General features: G+C 34.0%; 1 protein-coding gene and 1 long non-coding RNA gene across 6 annotated transcripts in view; one reads left to right on the top strand and one right to left on the bottom strand.

The window, feature by feature from the left end:
• LOC133605447 (polycomb protein SCMH1-like) overlaps window positions 1-9,396 on the top strand; it is a 47,650-nt gene extending 38,254 nt beyond the window's left edge. For all 4 annotated transcript variants that reach the window (XM_061958789.1, XM_061958790.1, XM_061958786.1 and 1 more), the window contains exon 17: window positions 8,735-9,396. In XM_061958789.1, coding sequence (XP_061814773.1) covers window positions 8,735-8,854 — 120 coding nt within the window. In that variant the 3' untranslated portion in view covers window positions 8,855-9,396. The remainder of the gene's footprint in view (window positions 1-8,734) is intronic.
• LOC133605448 (uncharacterized) overlaps window positions 1-21,714 on the bottom strand; it is an 83,034-nt gene that overhangs the window by 31,499 nt on the left and 29,821 nt on the right. For both annotated transcript variants that reach the window (XR_009815144.2, XR_009815143.2), the window contains exon 2: window positions 19,046-19,276. This is a non-coding gene — a long non-coding RNA (uncharacterized lncRNA). The remainder of the gene's footprint in view (window positions 1-19,045; window positions 19,277-21,714) is intronic.

Genomic DNA, 21,714 nt, shown 5'->3' with positions numbered 1-21,714 from the left:
TATGAATGAGGTAGATCAATGGTTCTCAAATGGGGGTACGCGTACCCCTGGGGCATAACCCCTGGGGCATACTTGCCAACCTTGAGACCTCCGATTTCGGGAGGTGGGGGGCGTGGTCGGGGGTGGGGTGGGGGCGTGGTTAAGATATATATATATATATATATATATATAAGAAATACTTGACTTTCAGTGAATTCTAGTTTTATATATATATATATATATATATTTATTACATATATATATAAATAAATAAAATAGATACTTGAATTTCAGTGTTCATGTATTTACACATATACACACACATAACACTCATCTACTCATTGTTGAGTTAAGGGTTGAATTGTCCATCCTTGTTCTATTCTCTGTCACTATTTCAGAACACACACATTATACAAATATACATTTTAAAATCAATAAGAAAACGGGAGCTCTAATTTGGGAGTCTGAATTAGGATCAGAAGTTCCTATATAAACATTGCGCACTCACGTCGCCTTTTTGTATTGATTACTGCAGCTGTGCACTGGATTCATTCACAAATACAAACTACAACTCACAAACACTTTAGAGTTAGGCTCCACCATCAGAATGTGTACTTAAACTTATAAAGATCACATGGATATTATTCAGTGAGTTGATTCACCAAAACTAACCTGTTATACAGGAGGAAAAAGCACACAGGACGTTTCAATTGTTCACAGACTGGTCGCGCTCATCAGAATGACAAGACACTTCCGGTCTGCAGGTGATAGCATTCAATTGGGAAGAAACGCCCTACTGCCCAATGTGAATACTGATAAATGTGTAATGACAGCTCCAAAAACGAATTCAAACCACAAAATAAAATAAATAAATCAACACAAAAATGTGACACATTATGGGTGGGTCACATATGCATGTACAGTAGATGGCAGTATTGTCCTGTTTAAAAGTGTCACAACATTGCTGTTTACGGTAGACAAACTGCTTTACGGTAGACGAAAAGCTGTTGTTGTGTGTTGTTACCGCGCTGGGAGGACGTTAATGAAACTGCCTAACAATAAACCCACATAAGAAACCAAGAACTCGCCCTCCATCATTAGCTGTTTATATTGTGGGAAAGCGGACGTGTGAACAGGCTGTCAACACGTCACTCAGGTCCGCATGGAGCTGGAGGGGGCGTGGCCTCCAGCTCCGCCTGAATTTCGGGAGATTTTCGGTAGAAAATTTGTCCCGGGAGGTTTTCGGGAGAGGCGCTGAATTTCGGGAGTCTCCCGGAAAATCCGGGAGGGTTGGCAAGTATGCCCTGGGGGTACTTGAAGGTATGCCAAGGGGTACGTGAGAGTTTTTTTTTATTAAATATTCTAAAAATAGCAACAATTCAAAAATCCTTTATAAATATATTTATTGAATAATACTTCAAGAAAATATGAATGTAAGTTCATAAAGTAGGCTATTCCATTCATTACCATAAAGCCAGAGTTTCCCCCATGCCATGATGGTTTGACCCTACCTGGCGGTGCCACACGGCACCAACTGTCAATCAACTAAAAGATCCTCAGTGAAGCACAAGCTCAGGTTTCTCACTAAAATGTCTGTCAAAAAGAAATGCAACAATGCAATATTCAATGTTGACAGCTAGATTTTTTGTGGACATGTTCCATAAATATTGATGTTAAAGATTTATTTTTTTGTGAAGAAATGTTTAGAATGGATGGATCTCTATTACAATCCCCAAAGAGGGCACTTTAAGTTGATGATTACTTCTATGTGTAGAAATCTTTATTTATAATTGAATCACTTGTTCATTTTTCAACAAATTTTTAGTTATTTTTATATCTTTTTTTCCCAAATAGTTCAAGAAAGACCACTACAAATGAGCAATATTTTGCACTCTTATAGAATTTAATAAATCAGAAACTGATGACATAGTGCTGTATTTTACTTCTTTATCTCTTTTTTTCAACCAAAAATGCTTTGCTCTGATTAGGGGGTACTTGAATTAAAAAAATGTTCACAGGAGGTTGAGAACCACTGAGGTAGATCCCCTCCATTTGGTCAATTGAAAAGTAGCTTGCCTGCAGAAGTGTGGGCACCCCTGCCTGAAACCATACCCATGATACATTACATTCACACACAGAAAGCTCTAGAACAGGGGTGTCAAACACATTGGGGCCACATGGAGGAAAATCTATTCCCAAGTGGACCGGACTGGTAAAATCATGGCATGATAACTTAAAAATAAAGACAAATTCACATTGTTTTCTTTGTTTGAAAAATAGAGCAAGCACTTTCTGAAAATGTACAAATCATAATGTGTTTTTTTTTACACGTACTGTACATGTTGCCGGTAATAGTATTCTGTCTTCATTTGTCGTTATTTATACTTTGTGTCAAATAGGTGAAATTGAGTCTTGAAAAAATGTTTGTACCTTGAAAATCATTTTTTACCTTGAAAAAAAAAATTTACCTTGAAAATTTTTTTTACCTTGAAAATTTTTTTTTACCTTGAAAATCACGTTTTAACTTAAAACATTTTTTTAAATTTTTAAAGTTTTTTTTAATTTTTTTTAATTTTTGTAAAAATTTTAACTTTTTTTTAATTTTTTTAAAAAAAATTAAATTTTTAATTTTTTTTAAATTTTTAAAAAATGTTTTAATTTTTTTTTAATTTTTTTAATATTTTTAACTTTTTTTTTTAATTTTTTAACTTTATTAACTTTTTTTTAACTTTTTTTTTATTTTTTTTTAAAAAATTTACCCTAACCCTAATCTTAACCCTAACCCTAATCTTAACCCTAACCCTAATCTTAACCCTAACCCCAACCCTAACCCCACCCCTAACCCTAACCCCAACCCCAACCCTAACCCTAACCCTAACCCCAACCCTAAACCTAACCCTAACCCTAACCCCACCCCTAACCCCAACCCCAACCCCAACCCCAACCCCAACCCTAACCCTAACCCCAACCCTAAACCTAACCCTAACCCCAACCCCAACCCTAAAAAAAATGTTAATTGTTAAAATTGTTTAAAAAAATTAAAAACATTTAAAATGGTTTTAAATTGTTTTAAAATCCTTTGGTGTTAATTTTGAATCTATTAAAAGATTAAATGAATATTATCAAAATGTAATTTATTAGTTTTCCTCAACGGATGTACTAACATCATGTGGTGTATTCTGTACATAAGTCGCATCATCTACAACAAAACGTGTTTCTTTAATCACACATGCAGTTAGAAGGGGATACATATTGTTTCAGCATATTTATGTGCGCCCAGAAAAGGTGTCCCCAGTCATAAGTACAACATGAAATGTACCAATTATATTAAAAAAAAATTGGGGGGGGGTTTAGAAATGTCCTAGGTCAGGGGTCGGCAACCTTTACCAGTCAAAGAGCCATTTTGACCAGTTTCACAAATAATAGAAAACAATGGGAGCCGCAAAAATATTTTCAAATTTTAAATGAAATAACACGGCATACAAAGTGTATTTTTTGCTTTGTGCTATTATAAATCAGGGGTCTCAGACACGCTGCTCACACCTTTGTGTGGAATTTGAAAGCTGGTGCGGCACGCGGGTTTTAACTGAATGGCGTTTGTCAGCGTCATGCGTGCCGTGATGGTACAGCATATAGCACCCACTACAATCAGCGTGCCTGATCAGCCACATGTTGTATGGGGCTTCCGCTTGCTCACGTAGGTGACAGCAAGGCATACTTGGTCAACAACCACACAGGTCACACTGACGGTGGCGGTATTAAAAAAAAAAAACTTTAACACTCTTACTAATAATGCGCCACACTGTGAACCCACACCAAACAAGAATGACAAACAAATGTCGGGAGAACATCTGCACCGTAACACAACAGGACAAATACCCAGAATCCCATGCAGCCCTAACTCTCCCCCCCCCCCCGCTACCAAACCCCGCCCACCTCAACCGATGCACAGAGAGGGGGGGGGGGGGGGGGGGGGGGGGGGGTTGATGTGTGAGGGAGCAGGGTTGGGGTGGGGGCGGGGTTTGGTGATAGCAGGTGTGTATAATGTAGCCCGAAAGAGTCAGGGCTGCATGGGATTCTGGGTATTTGTCCTGTTGTGTTAAGGTGCAGATGTTCTCCCGAAATGTGTTTGTCATTCTTGTTTGGTTTTGGTTCAAAGTGTGGCGCATTATTAGTAAGAGTGTTAAAGTTGTTTTATATGACTACCGTCAGTGTAACCTGTGTGGCTGTTGACCAAGTATGCCTTGCTGTCACATACGTGTGCAGGCAGAAGATGTATATTGTATAACAAGTGTTGGGCTGGCACGTTGTTAATACAGATTGTAGAGGGCGTCAAATGTTGTACCATCATGGCACGCCCTTATTATAGCCGTAAGGGTGAAAATAGGTGAATATTAATCCCGGGAGTTTTCTGCGAGAGGCACTGAAATCCGGGAGTCTCACGGGAAAATTAGGGGGTTCAGCAAGTAAGCTGCTGAGCCGCATCAAAGAGCCGCATGCGGCTCCGGAGCCGCGGGTTGCCGACCCCTGTCCTAGGTTATGGTAAACGGTAAATGGGTCGTACTTGTATAGCGTTTTTCTACCTTTTTAAGGAACTCAAAGCGCGTTGACACTATTTCCACATTCACACACTGATGACTTACATTACCAATAACATATTTGACAATCAAAGCATAAACGTAACAATCCACATTTTGTATATTACCACTAATAAGCAGTGAAAGTACATGTTTTAATACAGCACATAGCTCCATAGCAGTGACACCCAGTGGACACATTTAGAACAACAGTTTGTTTCTTTCAAATATTTCAGCTCATTTTTACACTTAGCAAGCTCATCCCGCTGGCCGGATAAAAACCTGTTCAGCAATACGTTTTGACACCCCTGCAGTGAGCGAACTCGTCCAAAAGATGGTGCCATACCACAAACGATACACCTTTTTTCAGTGTCTTTGCTTTTTAATTATTTTTTTTTAACTAGTCATGGCCAAAAATATTGGCACCCCTGCATTTCTGTCAGATAGTGCACCACTTCTCCCAGATAATTGTTGAAATTACAAAGGCTTTGGTGTTCACATGTTTATTTCTTTAGTTTACATCGGAACAACACAAAAAAAAATTAAAGCTGCAAGCAGCATTGGTCGGGCCCGCGTATTTGGCAGGTGCTAGTCCTAAGTGTCCCAATACTTTTGTCTACTTTTAGTGTGAAGTGTCCCAATACTTTTGTCTAGTGTACCTACCTTGTCTGCATTGTGTGGGCACGTTGGTGATTCCTGCTTTTAAGCAGCCATCTTAAAAAAACAGCAGCGCAGCAGCATCAGCGCAGCGGGTCTTTGAAGGGTCATAAAATCAAAACCAGAGCAGGTATTAAAAAGCTGTTCTGTTATTTTATACACAAGGGTTTAATCTCTCTCCTGTGTTAGTTTGAAGCCGAAACGACAAACGCGCTCAGAGGAGATAGTTTTTGAAGGAAGGTGACCGGTTTTTACAAAAAATTTGTTTTGAAGGGGGAATAGCAAACTTCCTGTTGATTTTTGCTGGGGGTTGTCAATTTATGAAATGTAGGTCTAAGTGAGACCTACATAGAGGTTTTTGTTTTATGTCTCTCCGACCTTCCCAGGGAGAGTTACAGGCGGTTTTGTCAGTTTTTTCATCCGAGGAGCAGTTTTTTGTGCGTTTCATTAAAAAAATTGCGCTAGAGCACAATTTTGAGATTTGGGGTTAGGTTTTTTATTAGATCGCAATTTTTGCCAGTCCTGATGTGTGTGTTCAGTTTGGTGAGTTTTGAAGCATGTTAAAGGGGTCAAATTACAGCTCAAAGAGGCAAAAGTGACTGTTTTTATTACTTTTTTGTCTTGAAGGGGGAATTGCCAACTTCCTGTTGATTTTTGCCCAAGAATGTACTATTATGAAATGTAGGTCTAAGTCAGACCTACATAAAGGTTTTTGTTTCATGTCTTTCCGACCTTCCTAGTGGGAGTTACAGGCAGTCTAGTTTTTTTTTTTCGTAGGGGGCGCTAGAGCGCAATTTTGAGTTTTGTGGTTCGGTTTTTTTTTTAAAAAGGCCATTTTCGCAGGTCCTGATGTGTGGGTCAAATATGGTGAGTTTTGAAGCATGTTAAGTGGGTCAAATTACAGTTTAAAGTGGCGGTGGAAGAATAAAGAATAATAAAACCTTACAAATTCAATAGGTCCTTATGGCCCATTGTATAAGGACTCCCTTTGGGAGTCCTTATACAATGGGCCATGCGGGCCCTAAAAAGCCAAATTTCATATTATTTTGTACAGAACTCGAAAATGGACTGGACAAAATTATTGGCAACCTTTTCAAAATTGTAAAAAAAAAAAAGTTATATTCTATGCATGTGATGCTCCTTTAATTTGTCATTTAAAACAATTCAAGTTAAATCATACTTGCCAACCCTCCTAAATTTTCCGGGAGACTCCCGAAATTCAGCACCTCTCCCAAAAACCTCCCGGGACAAATTTTCTCCCGAAAACCTCCCGAAATGCAGGCGGAGCTGGAGGCCACGCCCCCCTCCAGCTCCATGCGGACCCGAGTCCGCTTTCCCACAATATAAAGAACGTCTACAGTAAAGCAGTCCCGTCTGCCGTAAACAGCAATGTTGTGACACTCTTAAACAGGACAATACTGCCATCTAGTGCTTTTGATGAAAGCACTTTTGTGCGTGCCACACAGCAATGCATCATCAGAGAGGGTGTTCAGCATGGTTAGAAAGATAGTGACAAGAGAATAGAACAAGGATGGACAATTCAACCCTTAACTCAACAATGAGTAGATGAGTGTTATGTGTGTGTATATGTGTAAATAAATGAACACTGAAATTCAAGTATTTCTTATATTAGAATATTTTGAAAAACTTGATTTATTTCAGTAATTGCATTCAAAAGGTGTAACTTGTACATTATATTTATTCATTGCACACAGACTGATGCATTCAAATGTTTATTTCATTTAATTTGGATGATTTGAAGTGGCAACAAATGAAAATCCAAAATTCCGTGTGTCACAAAATTAGAATATTACTTAAGGCTAATACAAAAAAGGGATTTTTAGAAATGTTGGCCAACTGAAAAGTATGAAAATGAAAAATATGAGCATGTACAATACTCAATACTTGGTTGGAGCTCCTTTTGCCTCAATTACTGCGTTAATGCGGCGTGGCATGGAGTCGATGAGTTTCTGGCACTGCTCAGGTGTTATGAGAGCCCAGGTTGCTCTGATAGTGGCCTTCAACTCTTCTGCGTTTTTGGGTCTGGCATTCTGCATCTTCCTTTTCACAATACCCCACAGATTTTCTATGGGGCTAAGGTCAGGGGAGTTGGCGGGCCAATTTAGAACAGAAATACCATGGTCCGTAAACCAGGCACGGGTAGATTTTGCGCTGTGTGCAGGCGCCAAGTCCTGTTGGAACTTGAAATCTCCATCTCCATAGAGCAGGTCAGCAGCAGGAAGCATGAAGTGCTCTAAAACTTGCTGGTAGACGGCTGCGTTGACCCTGGATTTCAGGAAACAGAGTGGACCGACACCAGCAGATGACATGGCACCCCAAACCATCACTGATGGTGGAAACTTTACACTAGACTTCAGGCAACGTGGATCCTGTGCCTCTCCTGTCTTCCTCCAGACTCTGGGACCTCGATTTCCAAAGGAAATGCAAAATTTGCTTTCGTCAGAAAACATGACTTTGGACCACTCAGCAGCAGTCCAGCTCTTTTTTTCCCTTAGCCCAGGTGAGACGCTTTTCGCGCTGTTTCTTGGTCAACAGTGGCTTGACACGAGGTATGCGGCAGTTGAAACCCATGTCTTTCAAGCGTCTCTTGGTGGTGGATCTTGAAGCACTGACTCCAGCAGCTGTCCACTCCTTCTGAATCTCCCCCACATTTTTGAATGGGTTTTTTTTCACAATCTTGACCAGGGCGCGGTGATCCCTATCGCTTGTACACTTTTTCTGACCACAGTTTTTCCTTCCCTTTGCCTCTCCATTAATGTGTTTGGACACAGAGCTCTGAGAACAGCCAGCCTCTTCAGCAATAACCTTTTGTGTCTTTCCCTCCTTGTGCAATGTGTCGATGGTTGCCTTTTGGACAGCTGTCAAATCTGAAGTCTTCCCCATGTTTGTGTAGGCTTCAGAACTGGACTGAGAGACCATTTAAAGCCCTTTGCAGGTGTTTTGAGTTAATCAGCTGATCAGTTTGTGGCACCAGGTGTCTTCAAAATTGAACCCTTACACAATATTCTAATTTTGTGACACACGGAATTTTGGATTTTCATTTGTTGCCACTTCAAATCATCAAAATTAAATGAAATAAACATTTGAATGCATCAGTCTGTGTGCAATGAATAAATATAATGTACAAGTTACACCTTTTGAATGCAATTACTGAAATAAATCAAGTTTTTAAAAATATTCTAATTTACTGGCTTTTACCTGTATATCGGTATCGGTAATCAAGAGTTGGACAATATCGGCAAAAAAGCCATTATCGGACATGTCTAATTTCAACAATTTTCTGGAAAAAGTGGTGCATTATCTGCAGTATTTTTGGCCATGACTGTATTTGCATTATGGTCGCCAAAAAAGAAAAATCCATGATTTAGTCACACCAGATAATAAACCGCAGGGTTTAAAGCGTGGGGGGGAAAGTTGCGTACTGTTACAGCCCTTATGATGACACGTGCCCTCCGAATGTTCGGCGAGCGCTAAATGACGTGGCCTTCCTTTTGCCGCAGGAGATTGACGGCAAAGCGCTGCTGTTGCTGCGCAGCGACGTGATGATGAAGTACATGGGCCTGAAGCTGGGCCCCGCCCTCAAGCTCACCTTTCACATCGACAAGCTCAAAAGGGCGTGAGGGGAGGACCCGACGAGCAGTATTTCGGCACACGTGACGCCCGACGCCACATCTCATCAGCCTCATCTAATGAGGGCCTTTTTTATTCCGCGTAGCACACCCCAGCCTCGAGGCAGCATGCTTTTTATTCCCTTTATGTCCACCAGCATTTCAACCGGAACAAGGCATATTTTTACATGGCCCATTTTTTTGTACTGTTACATTTTGTACATTTCACCTTTTTCTACTTGAATTTCGCCTTCTTAAATGATGAAATCACTACATGAATCCCAATAATTGGGAATGCTTTTTTACACGGGTCTCTTTTTGAGGCTCGCACAACAACATCACATTTGTATGACTAAATGATCATCTGAAAACAATCCTTGAGAATATTTCCATGAAAAAGTATTTCTTGTTATTGATGTCGATTACGTCGTAAGTTTTGTTGTTTGTACTTTTTTTAAAATTGTTTTGATACTATATTATTATAACGGTTCCTACCTAAAGAGGACTATCATGTGTAACAATGTTCACTACATAAATAATGGAGGAACTTTTAATGGGTGATTTGATGTGATTAGTAATACACACATGCTATTGTGACTTTTGGCATCATTTTGCCAAGTAAATTTCCAATTATTGTTATAATATTGCCAACATTTTAAAGTTTTTTTTATAAAATGGTGATTTTTGTAAAATTATTCCTTTATAATGAAAAAAATATTACTTTTTAATGCAAAATGGTTAAATGTGTCATATAAAATTCTGACTTTTATCACAATATTGCCAATTTTTTGGTTGTTCTTGTAAAATAGTGATATTTTTTTAGTAAAATTCTGACTTTTGGCATAATTTTGCCAATTAAAATTACGATTATTGTTATAATATTGCCAACATTTTAAAGTTTTCTTATAAAATGGTGATTTTTGTAAAATCATTCCTTTATAATGTAAAATTATTACTTTTTAATGCAAAATGGTCAAATGTGTCATATAAAATTCTGACTTATCACAATATTGCCAATTTTTTGGTTGTTCTTGTAAAATAGTGATATTTTTTGAGTAAAATTATGACTTTTGGCATAATTTTGCCAAGTAAAATTCCAATCATTGTTATAATATTGCCAACATTTTAAAGTTTTCTTATAAAATGGTGATTTTTGTAAAATTATTCCTTTATAATGTAAAATTATTACTTTTTAATGCAAAATGGTTAAATGTGTCATATAAAATTCTGACTTTTATCACAATATTGCCAATTTTTTGGTTGTTCTTGTAAAATAGTGATATTTTTTTAGGAAAATTCTGACTTTTGGCATAATTTTGCCAATTAAAATTCCGATTATTGTTATAATACTGCCAACATTTTAAAGTTTTCTTATAAAATAGTGATTTTTGTAAAATTAATCCTTTATAACGTAAAATTATTACTTTTTAATGCAAAATGGTTAAATGTGTCATAAAATTCTGACTTTTATCACAATATTGCCAATTTTTTGGTTGTTCTTGTAAAATAGTGATATTTTTTTAGTAAAATTATGACTTTTGGCATAATTTTGCCAAGTAAATTTCCAATTATTGTTATAATATTGACAACATTTTAAAGTTTTCTTATAAAATGGTGATTTTTGTAAAATTATTCCTTTATAATGTAAAATTATTACTTTTTAATGCAAAATGGTTAAATGTGTCATATAAAATTCTGACTTTTATCACAATATTGCCAATTTTTTGGTTGTTCTTGTAAAATAGTGATATTTTTGGAGTAAAATTATGACTTTTGGCATAATTTTGCCAAGTAAATTTCCAATTATTGTTATAATATTGCCAACATTTTAAAGTTTTCTTATAAAATGCTGATTTTTTTTTAAATTATTCCTTTATAATGTAAAATTATTACTTTTTAATGCAAAATGGTGACATGTGTCATATAAAATTCTGACTTTTATCACAATATTGCCAATTTTTTGGTTGTTCTTGTAAAATAGTGATATTTTTTGAGTAAAATTATGACTTTTGGCATAATTTTGCCAATTAAAATTACGATTATTGTTATAATACTCCCAACATTTTAAAGTTTTCTTATAAAATAGTGATTTTTGTAAAATAATTCCTTTATAATGAAAAAATTATTACTTTTTAATGCAAAATGGTTAAATGTGTCATATAAAATTCTGACTTTTATCACAATATTGCCAATTTTTTGGTTGTTCTTGTAAAATAATTATATTTTTTGAGTAAAATTGTGACTTTTGGCATAATTTTGCCAAGTAAATTTCCAATTATTGTTATAATATTGCCAACATTTTAAAGTTTTTTTTATAAAATGGTGGTTTTTGTAAAATTATTCCTTTATAATGAAAAAATTATTACTTTTTAATGCAAAATGGTTAAATGTGTCATATAAAATTCGGACTTTTATCACAATATTGCCAATTTTTTGGTTCTTGTAAAATAGTGATATTTTTGGAGTAAAATTATGACTTTTGGCATAATTTTGCCAAGTAAATTTCCAATTATTGTTATAATATTGCCAACATTTTAAAGTTTTCTTATAAAATGGTGATTTTTGTAAAATTATTCCTTTATAATGTAAAATTATTACTTTTTAATGCAAAATGGTGACATGTCATATAAAATTCTGACTTTTATCACAATATTGCCAATTTTTTGGTTGTTCTTGTAAAATAGTGATATTTTTGGAGTAAAATTCTGACTTTTGGCATAATTTTGCCAAGTAAAATTCCGATTATTGTTATAATATTGCCAACATTTTAAAGTTTTCTTATAAAATGGTGATTTTTGTAAAATCATTCCTTTATAATGAAAAAATTATTACTTTTTAATGCAAAATGGTTAAATGTGTTATATAAAATTCTGACTTTTATCACAATATTGCCAATTTTTTGGTTGTTTTTGTAAAATAGTGATATTTTTTTAGTAAAATTCTGACTTTTGGCATAATTTTGCCAATTAAAATTACGATTATTGTTATAATGCTGCCAACATTTTAAAGTTTTCTTATAAAATAGTGATTTTTGTAAAATTATTCCTTTATAATGTAAAATGATTACTTTTTAATGCAAAATGGTGACATGTGTCATATAAAATTCTGACTTTTATCACAATATTGCCAATTTTTTGGTTGTTCTTGTAAAATAGTAATATTTTTTTAGTAAAATTATGACTTTTGGCATCATTTTGCCAAGTAAATTTCCAATCATTGTTATAATATTGCCAACATTTTAAATTTTTCTTATAAAATGGTGATTTTTGTAAAATTATTCCTTTATAATGTAAAATTATTACTTTTTAATGCAAAATGGTTAAATGTGTCATATAAAATTCTGACTTTTATCACAATATTGCCAATTTTTTGGTTCTTGTAAAATAGTGATATTTTTTGAGTAAAATTATGACTTTTGGCATAATTTTGCCAAGTTAAATTTCCAATTATTGTTATAATATTGCCAACATTTTAAAGTTTTCTTATAAAATGGTGATTTTTGTAAAATTATTCCTTTATAATGTAAAATTATTACTTTTAATGCAAAATGGTTAAATGTGTCATATAAAATTCTGACTTTTATCACAATATTGCCAATTTTTTGGTTGTTCTTGTAAAATAGTGATATTTTTGGAGTAAAATTATGACTTTTGGCATAATTTTGCCAAGTAATATTCCAATTATTGTTATAATACTGCCAACATTTTAAAGTTTTCTTATAAAATGGTGATTTTTGTAAAATTATTCCTTTATAATGTAAAATTATTACTTTTTAATGCAAAATGGTTAAATGTGTCATATAAAATTCTGACTTTTATCACAATATTGCCAATTTTTTGGTTGTTCTTGTAAAATAGTGATATTTTTGGAGTAAAATTCTGACTTTTGGCATAATTTTGCCAATTAAAATTACGATTATTGTTATAATATTGCCAACATTTTAAAGTTTTTTTTATAAAATGGTGATTTTTGTAAAATCATTCCTTTATAATGTAAAATGATTACTTTTTAATGCAAAATGGTTAAATGTGTCATATAAAAATCTGACTTTTATCACAATATTGCCAATTTTTTGGTTGTTCTTGTAAAATAGTGATATTTTTTGAGTAAAATTATGACTTTTGGCATAATTTTGCCAAGTAAATTTCCAATTATTGTTATAATATTGCCAACATTTTAAAGTTTTCTTATAAAATGGTGATTTTTGTAAAATAATTCCTTTATAATGAAAAAATTATTACTTTTTAATGCAAAATGGTGACATGTGTCATATAAAATTCTGACTTTTATCACAATATTGCCAATTCTTTGGTTGTTCTTGTAAAATAGTGATATTTTTTAGTAAAATTATGACTTTTGGCATAATTTTGCCAAGTAAAATTACAATCATTGTTATAATATTGCCAACATTTTAAAGTTTTCTTATAAAAGGGTGATTTTTGTAAAATCATTCCTTTATAATGTAAAATTATTACTTTTTAATGCAAAATGGTTAAATGTGTCATATAAAATTCTGACTTTTATCACAATATTGCCAATTTTTTGGTTGTTCTTGTAAAATAGTGATATTTTTTTAGTAAAATTATGACTTTTGGCATAATTTTGCCAAGTAAATTTCCAATTATTGTTATAATATTGCCAACATTTTAAAGTTTTCTTATAAAATGGTGATTTTTGTAAAATTATTCCTTTATAATGTAAAATTATTACTTTTTAATGCAAAATGGTGACGTGTCATATAAAATTCTGACTTTTATCACAATATTGCCAATTTTTTGGTTGTTCTTGTAAAATAGTGATATTTTTTTAGTAAAATTATGACTTTTGGCATAATTTTGCCAAGTAAATTTCCAATTATTGTTATAATATTGCCAACATTTTAAAGTTTTCTTATAAAATGGTGATTTTTGTAAAATTATTCCTTTATAATGTAAAATTATTACTTTTTAATGCAAAATGGTGACGTGTCATATAAAATTCTGACTTTTATCACAATATTGCCAATTTTTTTGGTTGTTCTTGTAAAATAGTGATATTTTTTTAGTAAAATTATGACTTTTGGCATAATTTTGCCAAGTAAAATTCCAATCATTGTTATAATATTGCCAACATTTTAAAGTTTTCTTATAAAATGGTGATTTTTGTAAAATTATTCCTTTATAATGTAAAATTATTACTTTTTAATGCAAAATGGTTAAATGTGTCATATAAAATTCTGACTTTTATCACAATATTGCCAATTTTTTGGTTGTTCTTGTAAAATAGTGATATTTTTGGAGTAAAATTATGACTTTTGGCATAATTTTGCCAAGTAAATTTCCAATCATTGTTATTATATTGCCAACATTTTAAAGTTTTCTTATAAAATGGTGATTTTTGTAAAATTATTCCTTTATAATGTAAAATGATTACTTTTTAATGCAAAATGGTTAAATGTGTCGGAAGAAAAAAATGACAAAACTGCCTGTAACTCCCACTGGAAAGGTCGGAGAGACAAAAACCTCTATGTAGGTCTCACTTAGACCTACATTTCATAAATTGACAACCCCCAGCAAAAATCAACAGGAAGTTTGCTATTCCCCCTTCAAAACAAATTTTTTGTAAAAACCGGTCACCTTCCTTCAAAAACTATCTCCTCTGAGCGCGTTTGTCGTTTCGCCTTCAAACTAACACAGGAGAGAGATTGAACCCTTCCAATTAAAAGTTTGAAATAATTTTTCTAACTGCTCCGGTTTTGATTTTATGACCCTTCAAAGACCCGCTGCGCTGATGCTGCTGCGCTGCTGTTTTTTTAAGATGGCTGCTTAAAAGCAGGAAGCACCAACGTGCCCACACAATGCAGACAAGCTAGGTACACTAGACAAAAGTATTGGGACAATTCTGACTAAAAGTAGACAAAAGTTTTGGGACACTTATGACTACCAATGGACAAAGGTATTGGGACAGTTAGGACTAAAAGTAGACAACAGTATTGGGAAACTTAGGACTACCACTGGACAAAAGTATTGGGACACCTACACTGGCCAAAAGTATTGGGACACTTAGGACTACAACTAGACAAAAGTATTGGGACACTTGGGACTAAAACTGGACAATAGTATTGGGACACTTAGGACTAGCACCTGCCAAATATGCGGGCCCGACCAATGCTGCTTGCAGCTTTAATTAATAATAAAATCCATTATTCACTGCTACAAGTGGCCCTTGGATGGCAGCCATAACATAATGTCAATATAACAGTAAAATTGCCAGCATTTTCCGTAAATAAAACAAAAACAAAACAGTGGTACTGTTTTTATATTTACTGTAAAATGTAAAAAAAAATAAGCCACTATATTTTACAGTAAAATTCTGTAAATGTAAAGTTTTGCCTGTAAAATCGACAGTCTACTTAAAACAATATATATAATTAAAGCTGCAAGCAGCATTGGTCGGGCCCGCGTATTTGGCAGGTGCTAGTCCTAAGTGTCCCAATACTTTTGTCTACTTTTAGTCTGAAGTGTCCCAATACTTTTGTGTAGTGTACCTACCTTGTCTGCATTGTGTGGACACGTTGGTGCTTCCTGCTTTTAAGCAGCCATCTTAAAAAAAACAGCAGCGCAGCAGCATCAGCGCAGCGGGTCTTTGAAGGCTCATAAAATCAAAACCGGAGCAGTTAGAAAAATTCTTTCAATAACTTTTATTCGGAAGGGTTCAATCTCTCTCCTGTGTTAGTTTGAAGCTGAAACGACAAACGCACTCAGAGGAGATAATGCTTGAAGAGAAGTGACCGGTTTATAAAAAAAATTTGTTTTGAAGGGGAAATTGCAAACTTCCTGTTGATTTTTGCTGGGGGTTGTCAATCTATGAAATGTAGGTCTAAGTGAGACCTACATAGAGGTTTTTGTTTCATGTCTCTCCGACCTTCCCAGGGAGAGTTACAGGCAGTTTTGTCAGTTTTTTCATCCGAGGAGCAGTTTTTTGAGCGTTTCATTAAAAAATTGCGCTAGAGCACAATTTTGAGATTTGGGGTTAGGTTTTTTTATCGCAATTTTTGCCAGTCCTGATGTGTGCGTTCAGTTTGGTGAGTTTTGAAGCATGTTAAGGGGGTCAAATTGCAGCTCAAAGAGGCAAAAGTGACTGTTTTTAGTACTTTTTTGTCTTGAAGGGGGAATTGCCAACTTCCTGTTGATTTTTGCCCGAGAATATACTAGTATGAAATCTAGGTCTAAGTCAGACCTACATAAAGGTTTTTGTTTCATGTCTCTCCGACCTTCCTAGTGGGAGTTACAGGCAGTCTAGTTTTTTTTCCCCTAGGGAGCGCTAGAGCGCAATTTTGAGTTTTGGGGTTCGGTTTTTTTATTAAATGGCAATTTTCGCAGGTCCTGATGTGTGGGTCAAATATGGTGAGTTTTGAAGCATGTTAAGTGGGTCAAATTACAGCTCAAAGAGGCGGTCGGTATAATAATAATAAAGAATAATAAAACCTTAGAAATTCAATAGGTCCTTATGTCCCATTGCATAAGGACTCCCTTTGGGAGTCCTTATACAATGGGCCATGCGGGCCCTAATAACTTGTACTGTTTTTTCCATTAACAATATAATGTTGTAAAAACCAATGTCAATTTAACACAAAAAATTCTGGCAACTAAGCTGCCAGCTTTTTCCGTAAACCCCCCCCCCCAAAAAAAAAACAGTGGTACTGTTTTTTTATTTACCATAAAATGTTTTTAAAAAAAAAAAAAATCTTGAAAATACACTATTTTACAGTAAAATTTTGTAAATGTAAAGTTTTTACTACTTAAGACAATTTATATATTTAGGGCCCGCATGTCCCATTGTATAAGGACTCCCAAAGGGAGTCCTTATACAATGGGACATAAGGACCTATTGAATTTCTAAGGTTTTATTATCCTTTATCCTTTATGTAGGTCTGACTTAGACCTAGATTTCATAATAGTATATTCTCGGGCAAAAATCAACAGGAAGTTGGCAATTCCCCCTTCAAGACAAAAAAGTACTAAAAACAGTCACTTTTGCCTCTTTGAGCTGTAATTTGACCCCCTTAACATGCTTCAAAACTCACCAAACTGAACACACACATCAGGACTGGCAAAAATTGCGATCCAATAAAAAAAAACCTAACCCCAAATCTCAAAATTGCGCTCTAGAGCAATTTTTGAATAAAATGGAGAAAAAACTGCTCCTCGGAAGAAAAAAATGACAAAACTGCCTGTAACTCCCACTGGGAAGGTCGGAGAGACATGAAACAAAAACCTCTATGTAGGTCTCACTTAGACCTACTTTTCATAGATTGACAACCCTCAGCAAAAATCAACAGGAAGTTTGCAATTTGCCCTTCAAAACAGATTTTTTTTATAAACCGGTCACTTCTCTTCAAACATTATCTCCTCTGAGCGCGTTTGTCGTTTCGGCTTCAAACTAACACAGGAGAGAGATTGAACCCCTCCAAATAAAAGTTATCGAAATAATTTTTATAACTGCTCCGGTTTTGATTTTATGAGCCTTCAAAGAACCGCTGCGCTGATGCTGCTGCGCTGATGCTGCTGCGCTGCTGTTTTCTCAAGATGGCTGCTTAAAAGCAGGAAGCACTAGCGTGCCCACACAATGCAGACAAGGTAGGTACACTACACAAAAGTATTGGGACACTTCGGACTAAAAGTAGACAAAAGTATTGGGACACTTATGACTACCACTGGACAAAAGTATTGGGACATTTAAGCCGAAAACTGGACAAAAGTATTGGGATACTTGGGACTAAAACTTGACAAAAGTATTGGGATACTTGGGACTACAACTTGACAAAAGTATTGGGACACTTAGGACTAAAACTGGACAATAGTATTGGGACACTTAGGACTAGCACCTGCCAAATACGCGGGCCCGACCAATGCTGTTTGCCGCTTTAATTAATAATGAAATCCATTATTCACTGTTACAAGTGGCCCTTGGATGGCAGCCATAACATAATGTCAATATAACAGTAAAATTGCCAGCATTTTCCGTAAATAAAACAAAAACAAAACAGTGGTACTGTTTTTATATTTACTGTAAAATGTAAAAAAATAAATAAATAAAATAAACCACTATATTTTACAGTAAAATTCTGTAAATGTAAAGTTTTGACTGTAAAATTGACAGTCTACTTAAAACAATATATATAATTAAAGCTGCAAGCAGCAATGGACGGGACCGACTTTGACGGCACATAAAATCCAAACCGTAGCAGTAATTAAAAGTCTTTGGTCAACTTTTAATCAGAAGGGTTCAATCTCTCTCCTGTGCTAGTTTGAAGCCGACACGACAATCGTGCTTAGAGGAGATCATTTTTGAAAAAAGGTGACCGGTTTTTACAAAACTTTTAATAGTTTTGAAGGGGGAATTGCAAACCTCCTGTTGATTTTTGCTGGGGGTTGTCAATAAGTTTTTGTTTCATGTCTCTACGACATTCGTACTGGAAGTTACAGGCAGTTTTGTCTGTGTTTTCTTCCCAGGGGGCGCTAGAACGCAATTTTGAGTTTTGGGGTTGGATTTTTTTATTAGATCGCAATTTTTGCCAGTCCTGATGTGTGTTTCCAGTTTGGTGAGTTTTGAAGCATGTTAAGGGGGTCAAATTGTAGCTCAAAGAGGCAAAAGTGACTGTTTTACAAAACTTTTGTTTTGAAGGGAGCATTGCCAACTTCCTGTTGATTTTCGCTGAACGGTGTCAGTGTATGAAATGTAGGTCTAAGTGAGACCTACATAGAGGTTTTTGTTTCATGTCGCTACGACATTTCTACTGGAAGTTACAAGCAGTTTTGTCTGTGTTTTTTCCTAGGGGGCGCTAGAGCGCAATTTTGAGTTTTGGGGTTTGGTTTTTTGATTAGATCGCAATTTTCGCCAGTCCTGATGTGTGTGTCAAATATGGTGAGTTTTGAAGCATGTTAAGGGGGTCAAATTACAGCTCAAAGAGGCGGCGGAATAATAATAATAAAACCTTACAAATACAATAGGGTCCTCTGTCCCAAAGGGACATTGCGGTCCCTAATTAATAAAGAAACCCAGAGGCAAATTCATACATTACTCACTGTTACAAGTGGACCTCAATGAAAAGCAGTTTGACCTCCCTGCTCTAATGCCAGGATGATGCAATGTGTACCTAATGCTGCGACCTGTGTGAGCTACATTATGATGACGTAACCCTCAGGCGCCTCTCCGACTCACCAGCAGGGGGCGGCAGATCCTCATTTAACACAGAGTCCTCCTGTCTCCTTGGCGTTTCTCCTTGGGCCTGTGACATGTTGTGCCATGGGTGTCCACGTCTCCATCTGTTCCACTCACCGTGATGGTGAGCGAGTTATTTTTACATCAGTGCCACGCTTCATTAATAACAATCTTGCATCCTGCATCCTATTGATTTTGAAGGTCAAGTTGTGCTGCTTCTCTTCCCCGCTCCTAAAAACGGAGATGCTTCCATTATTTGAGTGGGTAGTCGTGCTTGTGTGTGTGTGTGTGTTCTTGTATTTCTACCCTTCATGAGACATCAACAAGGAAAAATACCTTCCATATGAGGAGGTGTGAACAAGTTAGGACATAAATCATGGTCCCAATACGGAAAAACCATTGCATCTAATAGAGAATGTCTCATTTGCACCCCTGGTGGTGAAATCTATCAAAATTAGAGTGGTCCCAAAAAGGAGGGATTTTTTTCAAATTAACTGTGTGTCGGTTTTAAAAGTGCTCCCCCTCTGGTCAACATATGTAATAACAAGTGTGTGTAAGAAATTGAAATGCGCCCCCTTTGGCCAAAATGTATTTAAAAAAATTTATAAATATGTATATAGAGACATACTGTAATAACTTGTAGTAAATAATGAAGATTAAAAACCAATTACAAAGAAAATATTTTTTTTAAAAACCTAAAAGCAGTCTTTTTCTCACAATGTGTGGACTTTTTTCTTATAAAATTGGGAACAATTTCTCAAATTCTTTCTGTTTCTGTAATATGGCAATATTTTCTCGTAAAATGATTCCTTTTGTATGTAAAATTATTACTTTTTAATGCAAAAGTCAGATTATTGTTATAATACTGTCAAAGTTTTCTTATAAAATGGTGATTTTTGTAAAATTAATCCTTTGTAATGTAAAATTATTACTTTTTAATGCAAAATGGTTAAATGTGTCATATAAAATTCTGACTTTTATCACAATATTGCCAATTTTTTGGTTGTTCTTGTAAAATAGTGATATTTTTGAGTAAAATTGTGACTTTTGGCATAATTTTGCCAAGTAAATTTCCAATTATTGTTATAATATTGCCAACATAAAGTTTTCTTATAAAATGGTGATTTTTTTAAAATCATTCCTTTATAATGTAAAATTATTACTTTTTAATGCAAAATGGTTAAATGTGTCATATAAAATTCTGACTTTTATCACAATATTGCCAATTTTTTGGTTGTTCTTGTAAAATAGTGATATTTTTGGAGTAAAATTCTGACTTTTGGCATAATTTTGCCAATTAAAATTACGATTATTGTTATAATATTGCCAACATTTTAAAGTTTTCTTATAAAATGGTGATTTTTGTAAAACTATTCCTTTATAATGAAAAAATTATTACTTTTTAATGCAAAATGGTTAAATGTGTCATATAAAATTCTGACTTTTATCACAATATTGCCAATTGTTTTGGTTGTTCTTGTAAAATAGTGATATTTTTTTAGTAAAATTGTGACTTTTGGCATAATTTTGCCAAGTAAATTTCCAATTATTGTTATAATATTGCCAACATTTTAAAGTTTTCTTATAAAATGGTGATTTTTGTAAAATTAATCCTTTATAATGTAAAATTATTACTTTTTAATGCAAAATGGTGACATGTGTCATATAAAATTCTGACTTTTATCACAATATTGCCAATTTTTTGGTTGTTCTTGTAAAATAGTGATTTTTGGCATAATTTTGCCAAGTAAATTTCCGATTATTGTTATAATACTGCCAACATTTTAAAGTTTTCTTATAAAATGGTGATTTTTGTAAAATTATTCCTTTATAATGTAAAATTATTACTTTTTAATGCAAAATGGTGACGTGTCATATAAAATTCTGACTTTTATCACAATATTGCCAATTTTTTGGTTGTTCTTGTAAAATAGTGATATTTTTTGAGTAAAATTGTGACTTTTGGCATAATTTTGCCAAGTAAATTTCCAATTATTGTTATAATATTGCCAACATTTTAAAGTTTTCTTATAAAATGGTGATTTTTGTAAAATTATTCCTTTATAATGTAAAATTATTACTTTTTAATGCAAAATGGTGACATGTCATAAAATTCTGACTTTTATCACAATATTGCCAATTTTTTGGTTGTTCTTGTAAAATAGTGATATTTTTTGAGTAAAATTATGACTTTTGGCATAATTTTGCCAAGTAAAATTCCAATCATTGTTATAATATTGCCAACATTTTAAAGTTTTCTTATAAAATGGTGATTTTTGTAAAATTATTCCTTTATAATGTAAAATTATTACTTTTTAATGCAAAATGGTGACGTGTCATAAAATTCTGACTTTTATCACAATATTGCCAATTTTTTGGTTGTTCTTGTAAAATAGTGATATTTTTTGAGTAAAATTATGACTTTTGGCATAATTTTGCCAAGTAAATTTCCAATTATTGTTATAATATTGCCAACATTTTAAAGTTTTCTTATAAAATGGTGATTTTTGTAAAATCATTCCTTTATAATGAAAAAATTATTACTTTTTAATGCAAAATGGTTAAATGTGTCATAAAATTCTGACTTTTATCACAATATTGCCAATTTTTTGGTTGTTCTTGTAAAATAGTGATATTTTTTGAGTAAAATTATGACTTTTGGCATTGTT

The sequence above is a fragment of the Nerophis lumbriciformis genome, linkage group LG04 (assembly GCF_033978685.3).
Source record: "Nerophis lumbriciformis linkage group LG04, RoL_Nlum_v2.1, whole genome shotgun sequence".
NCBI lineage: Eukaryota > Metazoa > Chordata > Actinopteri > Syngnathiformes > Syngnathidae > Nerophis > Nerophis lumbriciformis.
This window is presented reverse-complemented; position numbering and strand designations above follow the sequence as displayed.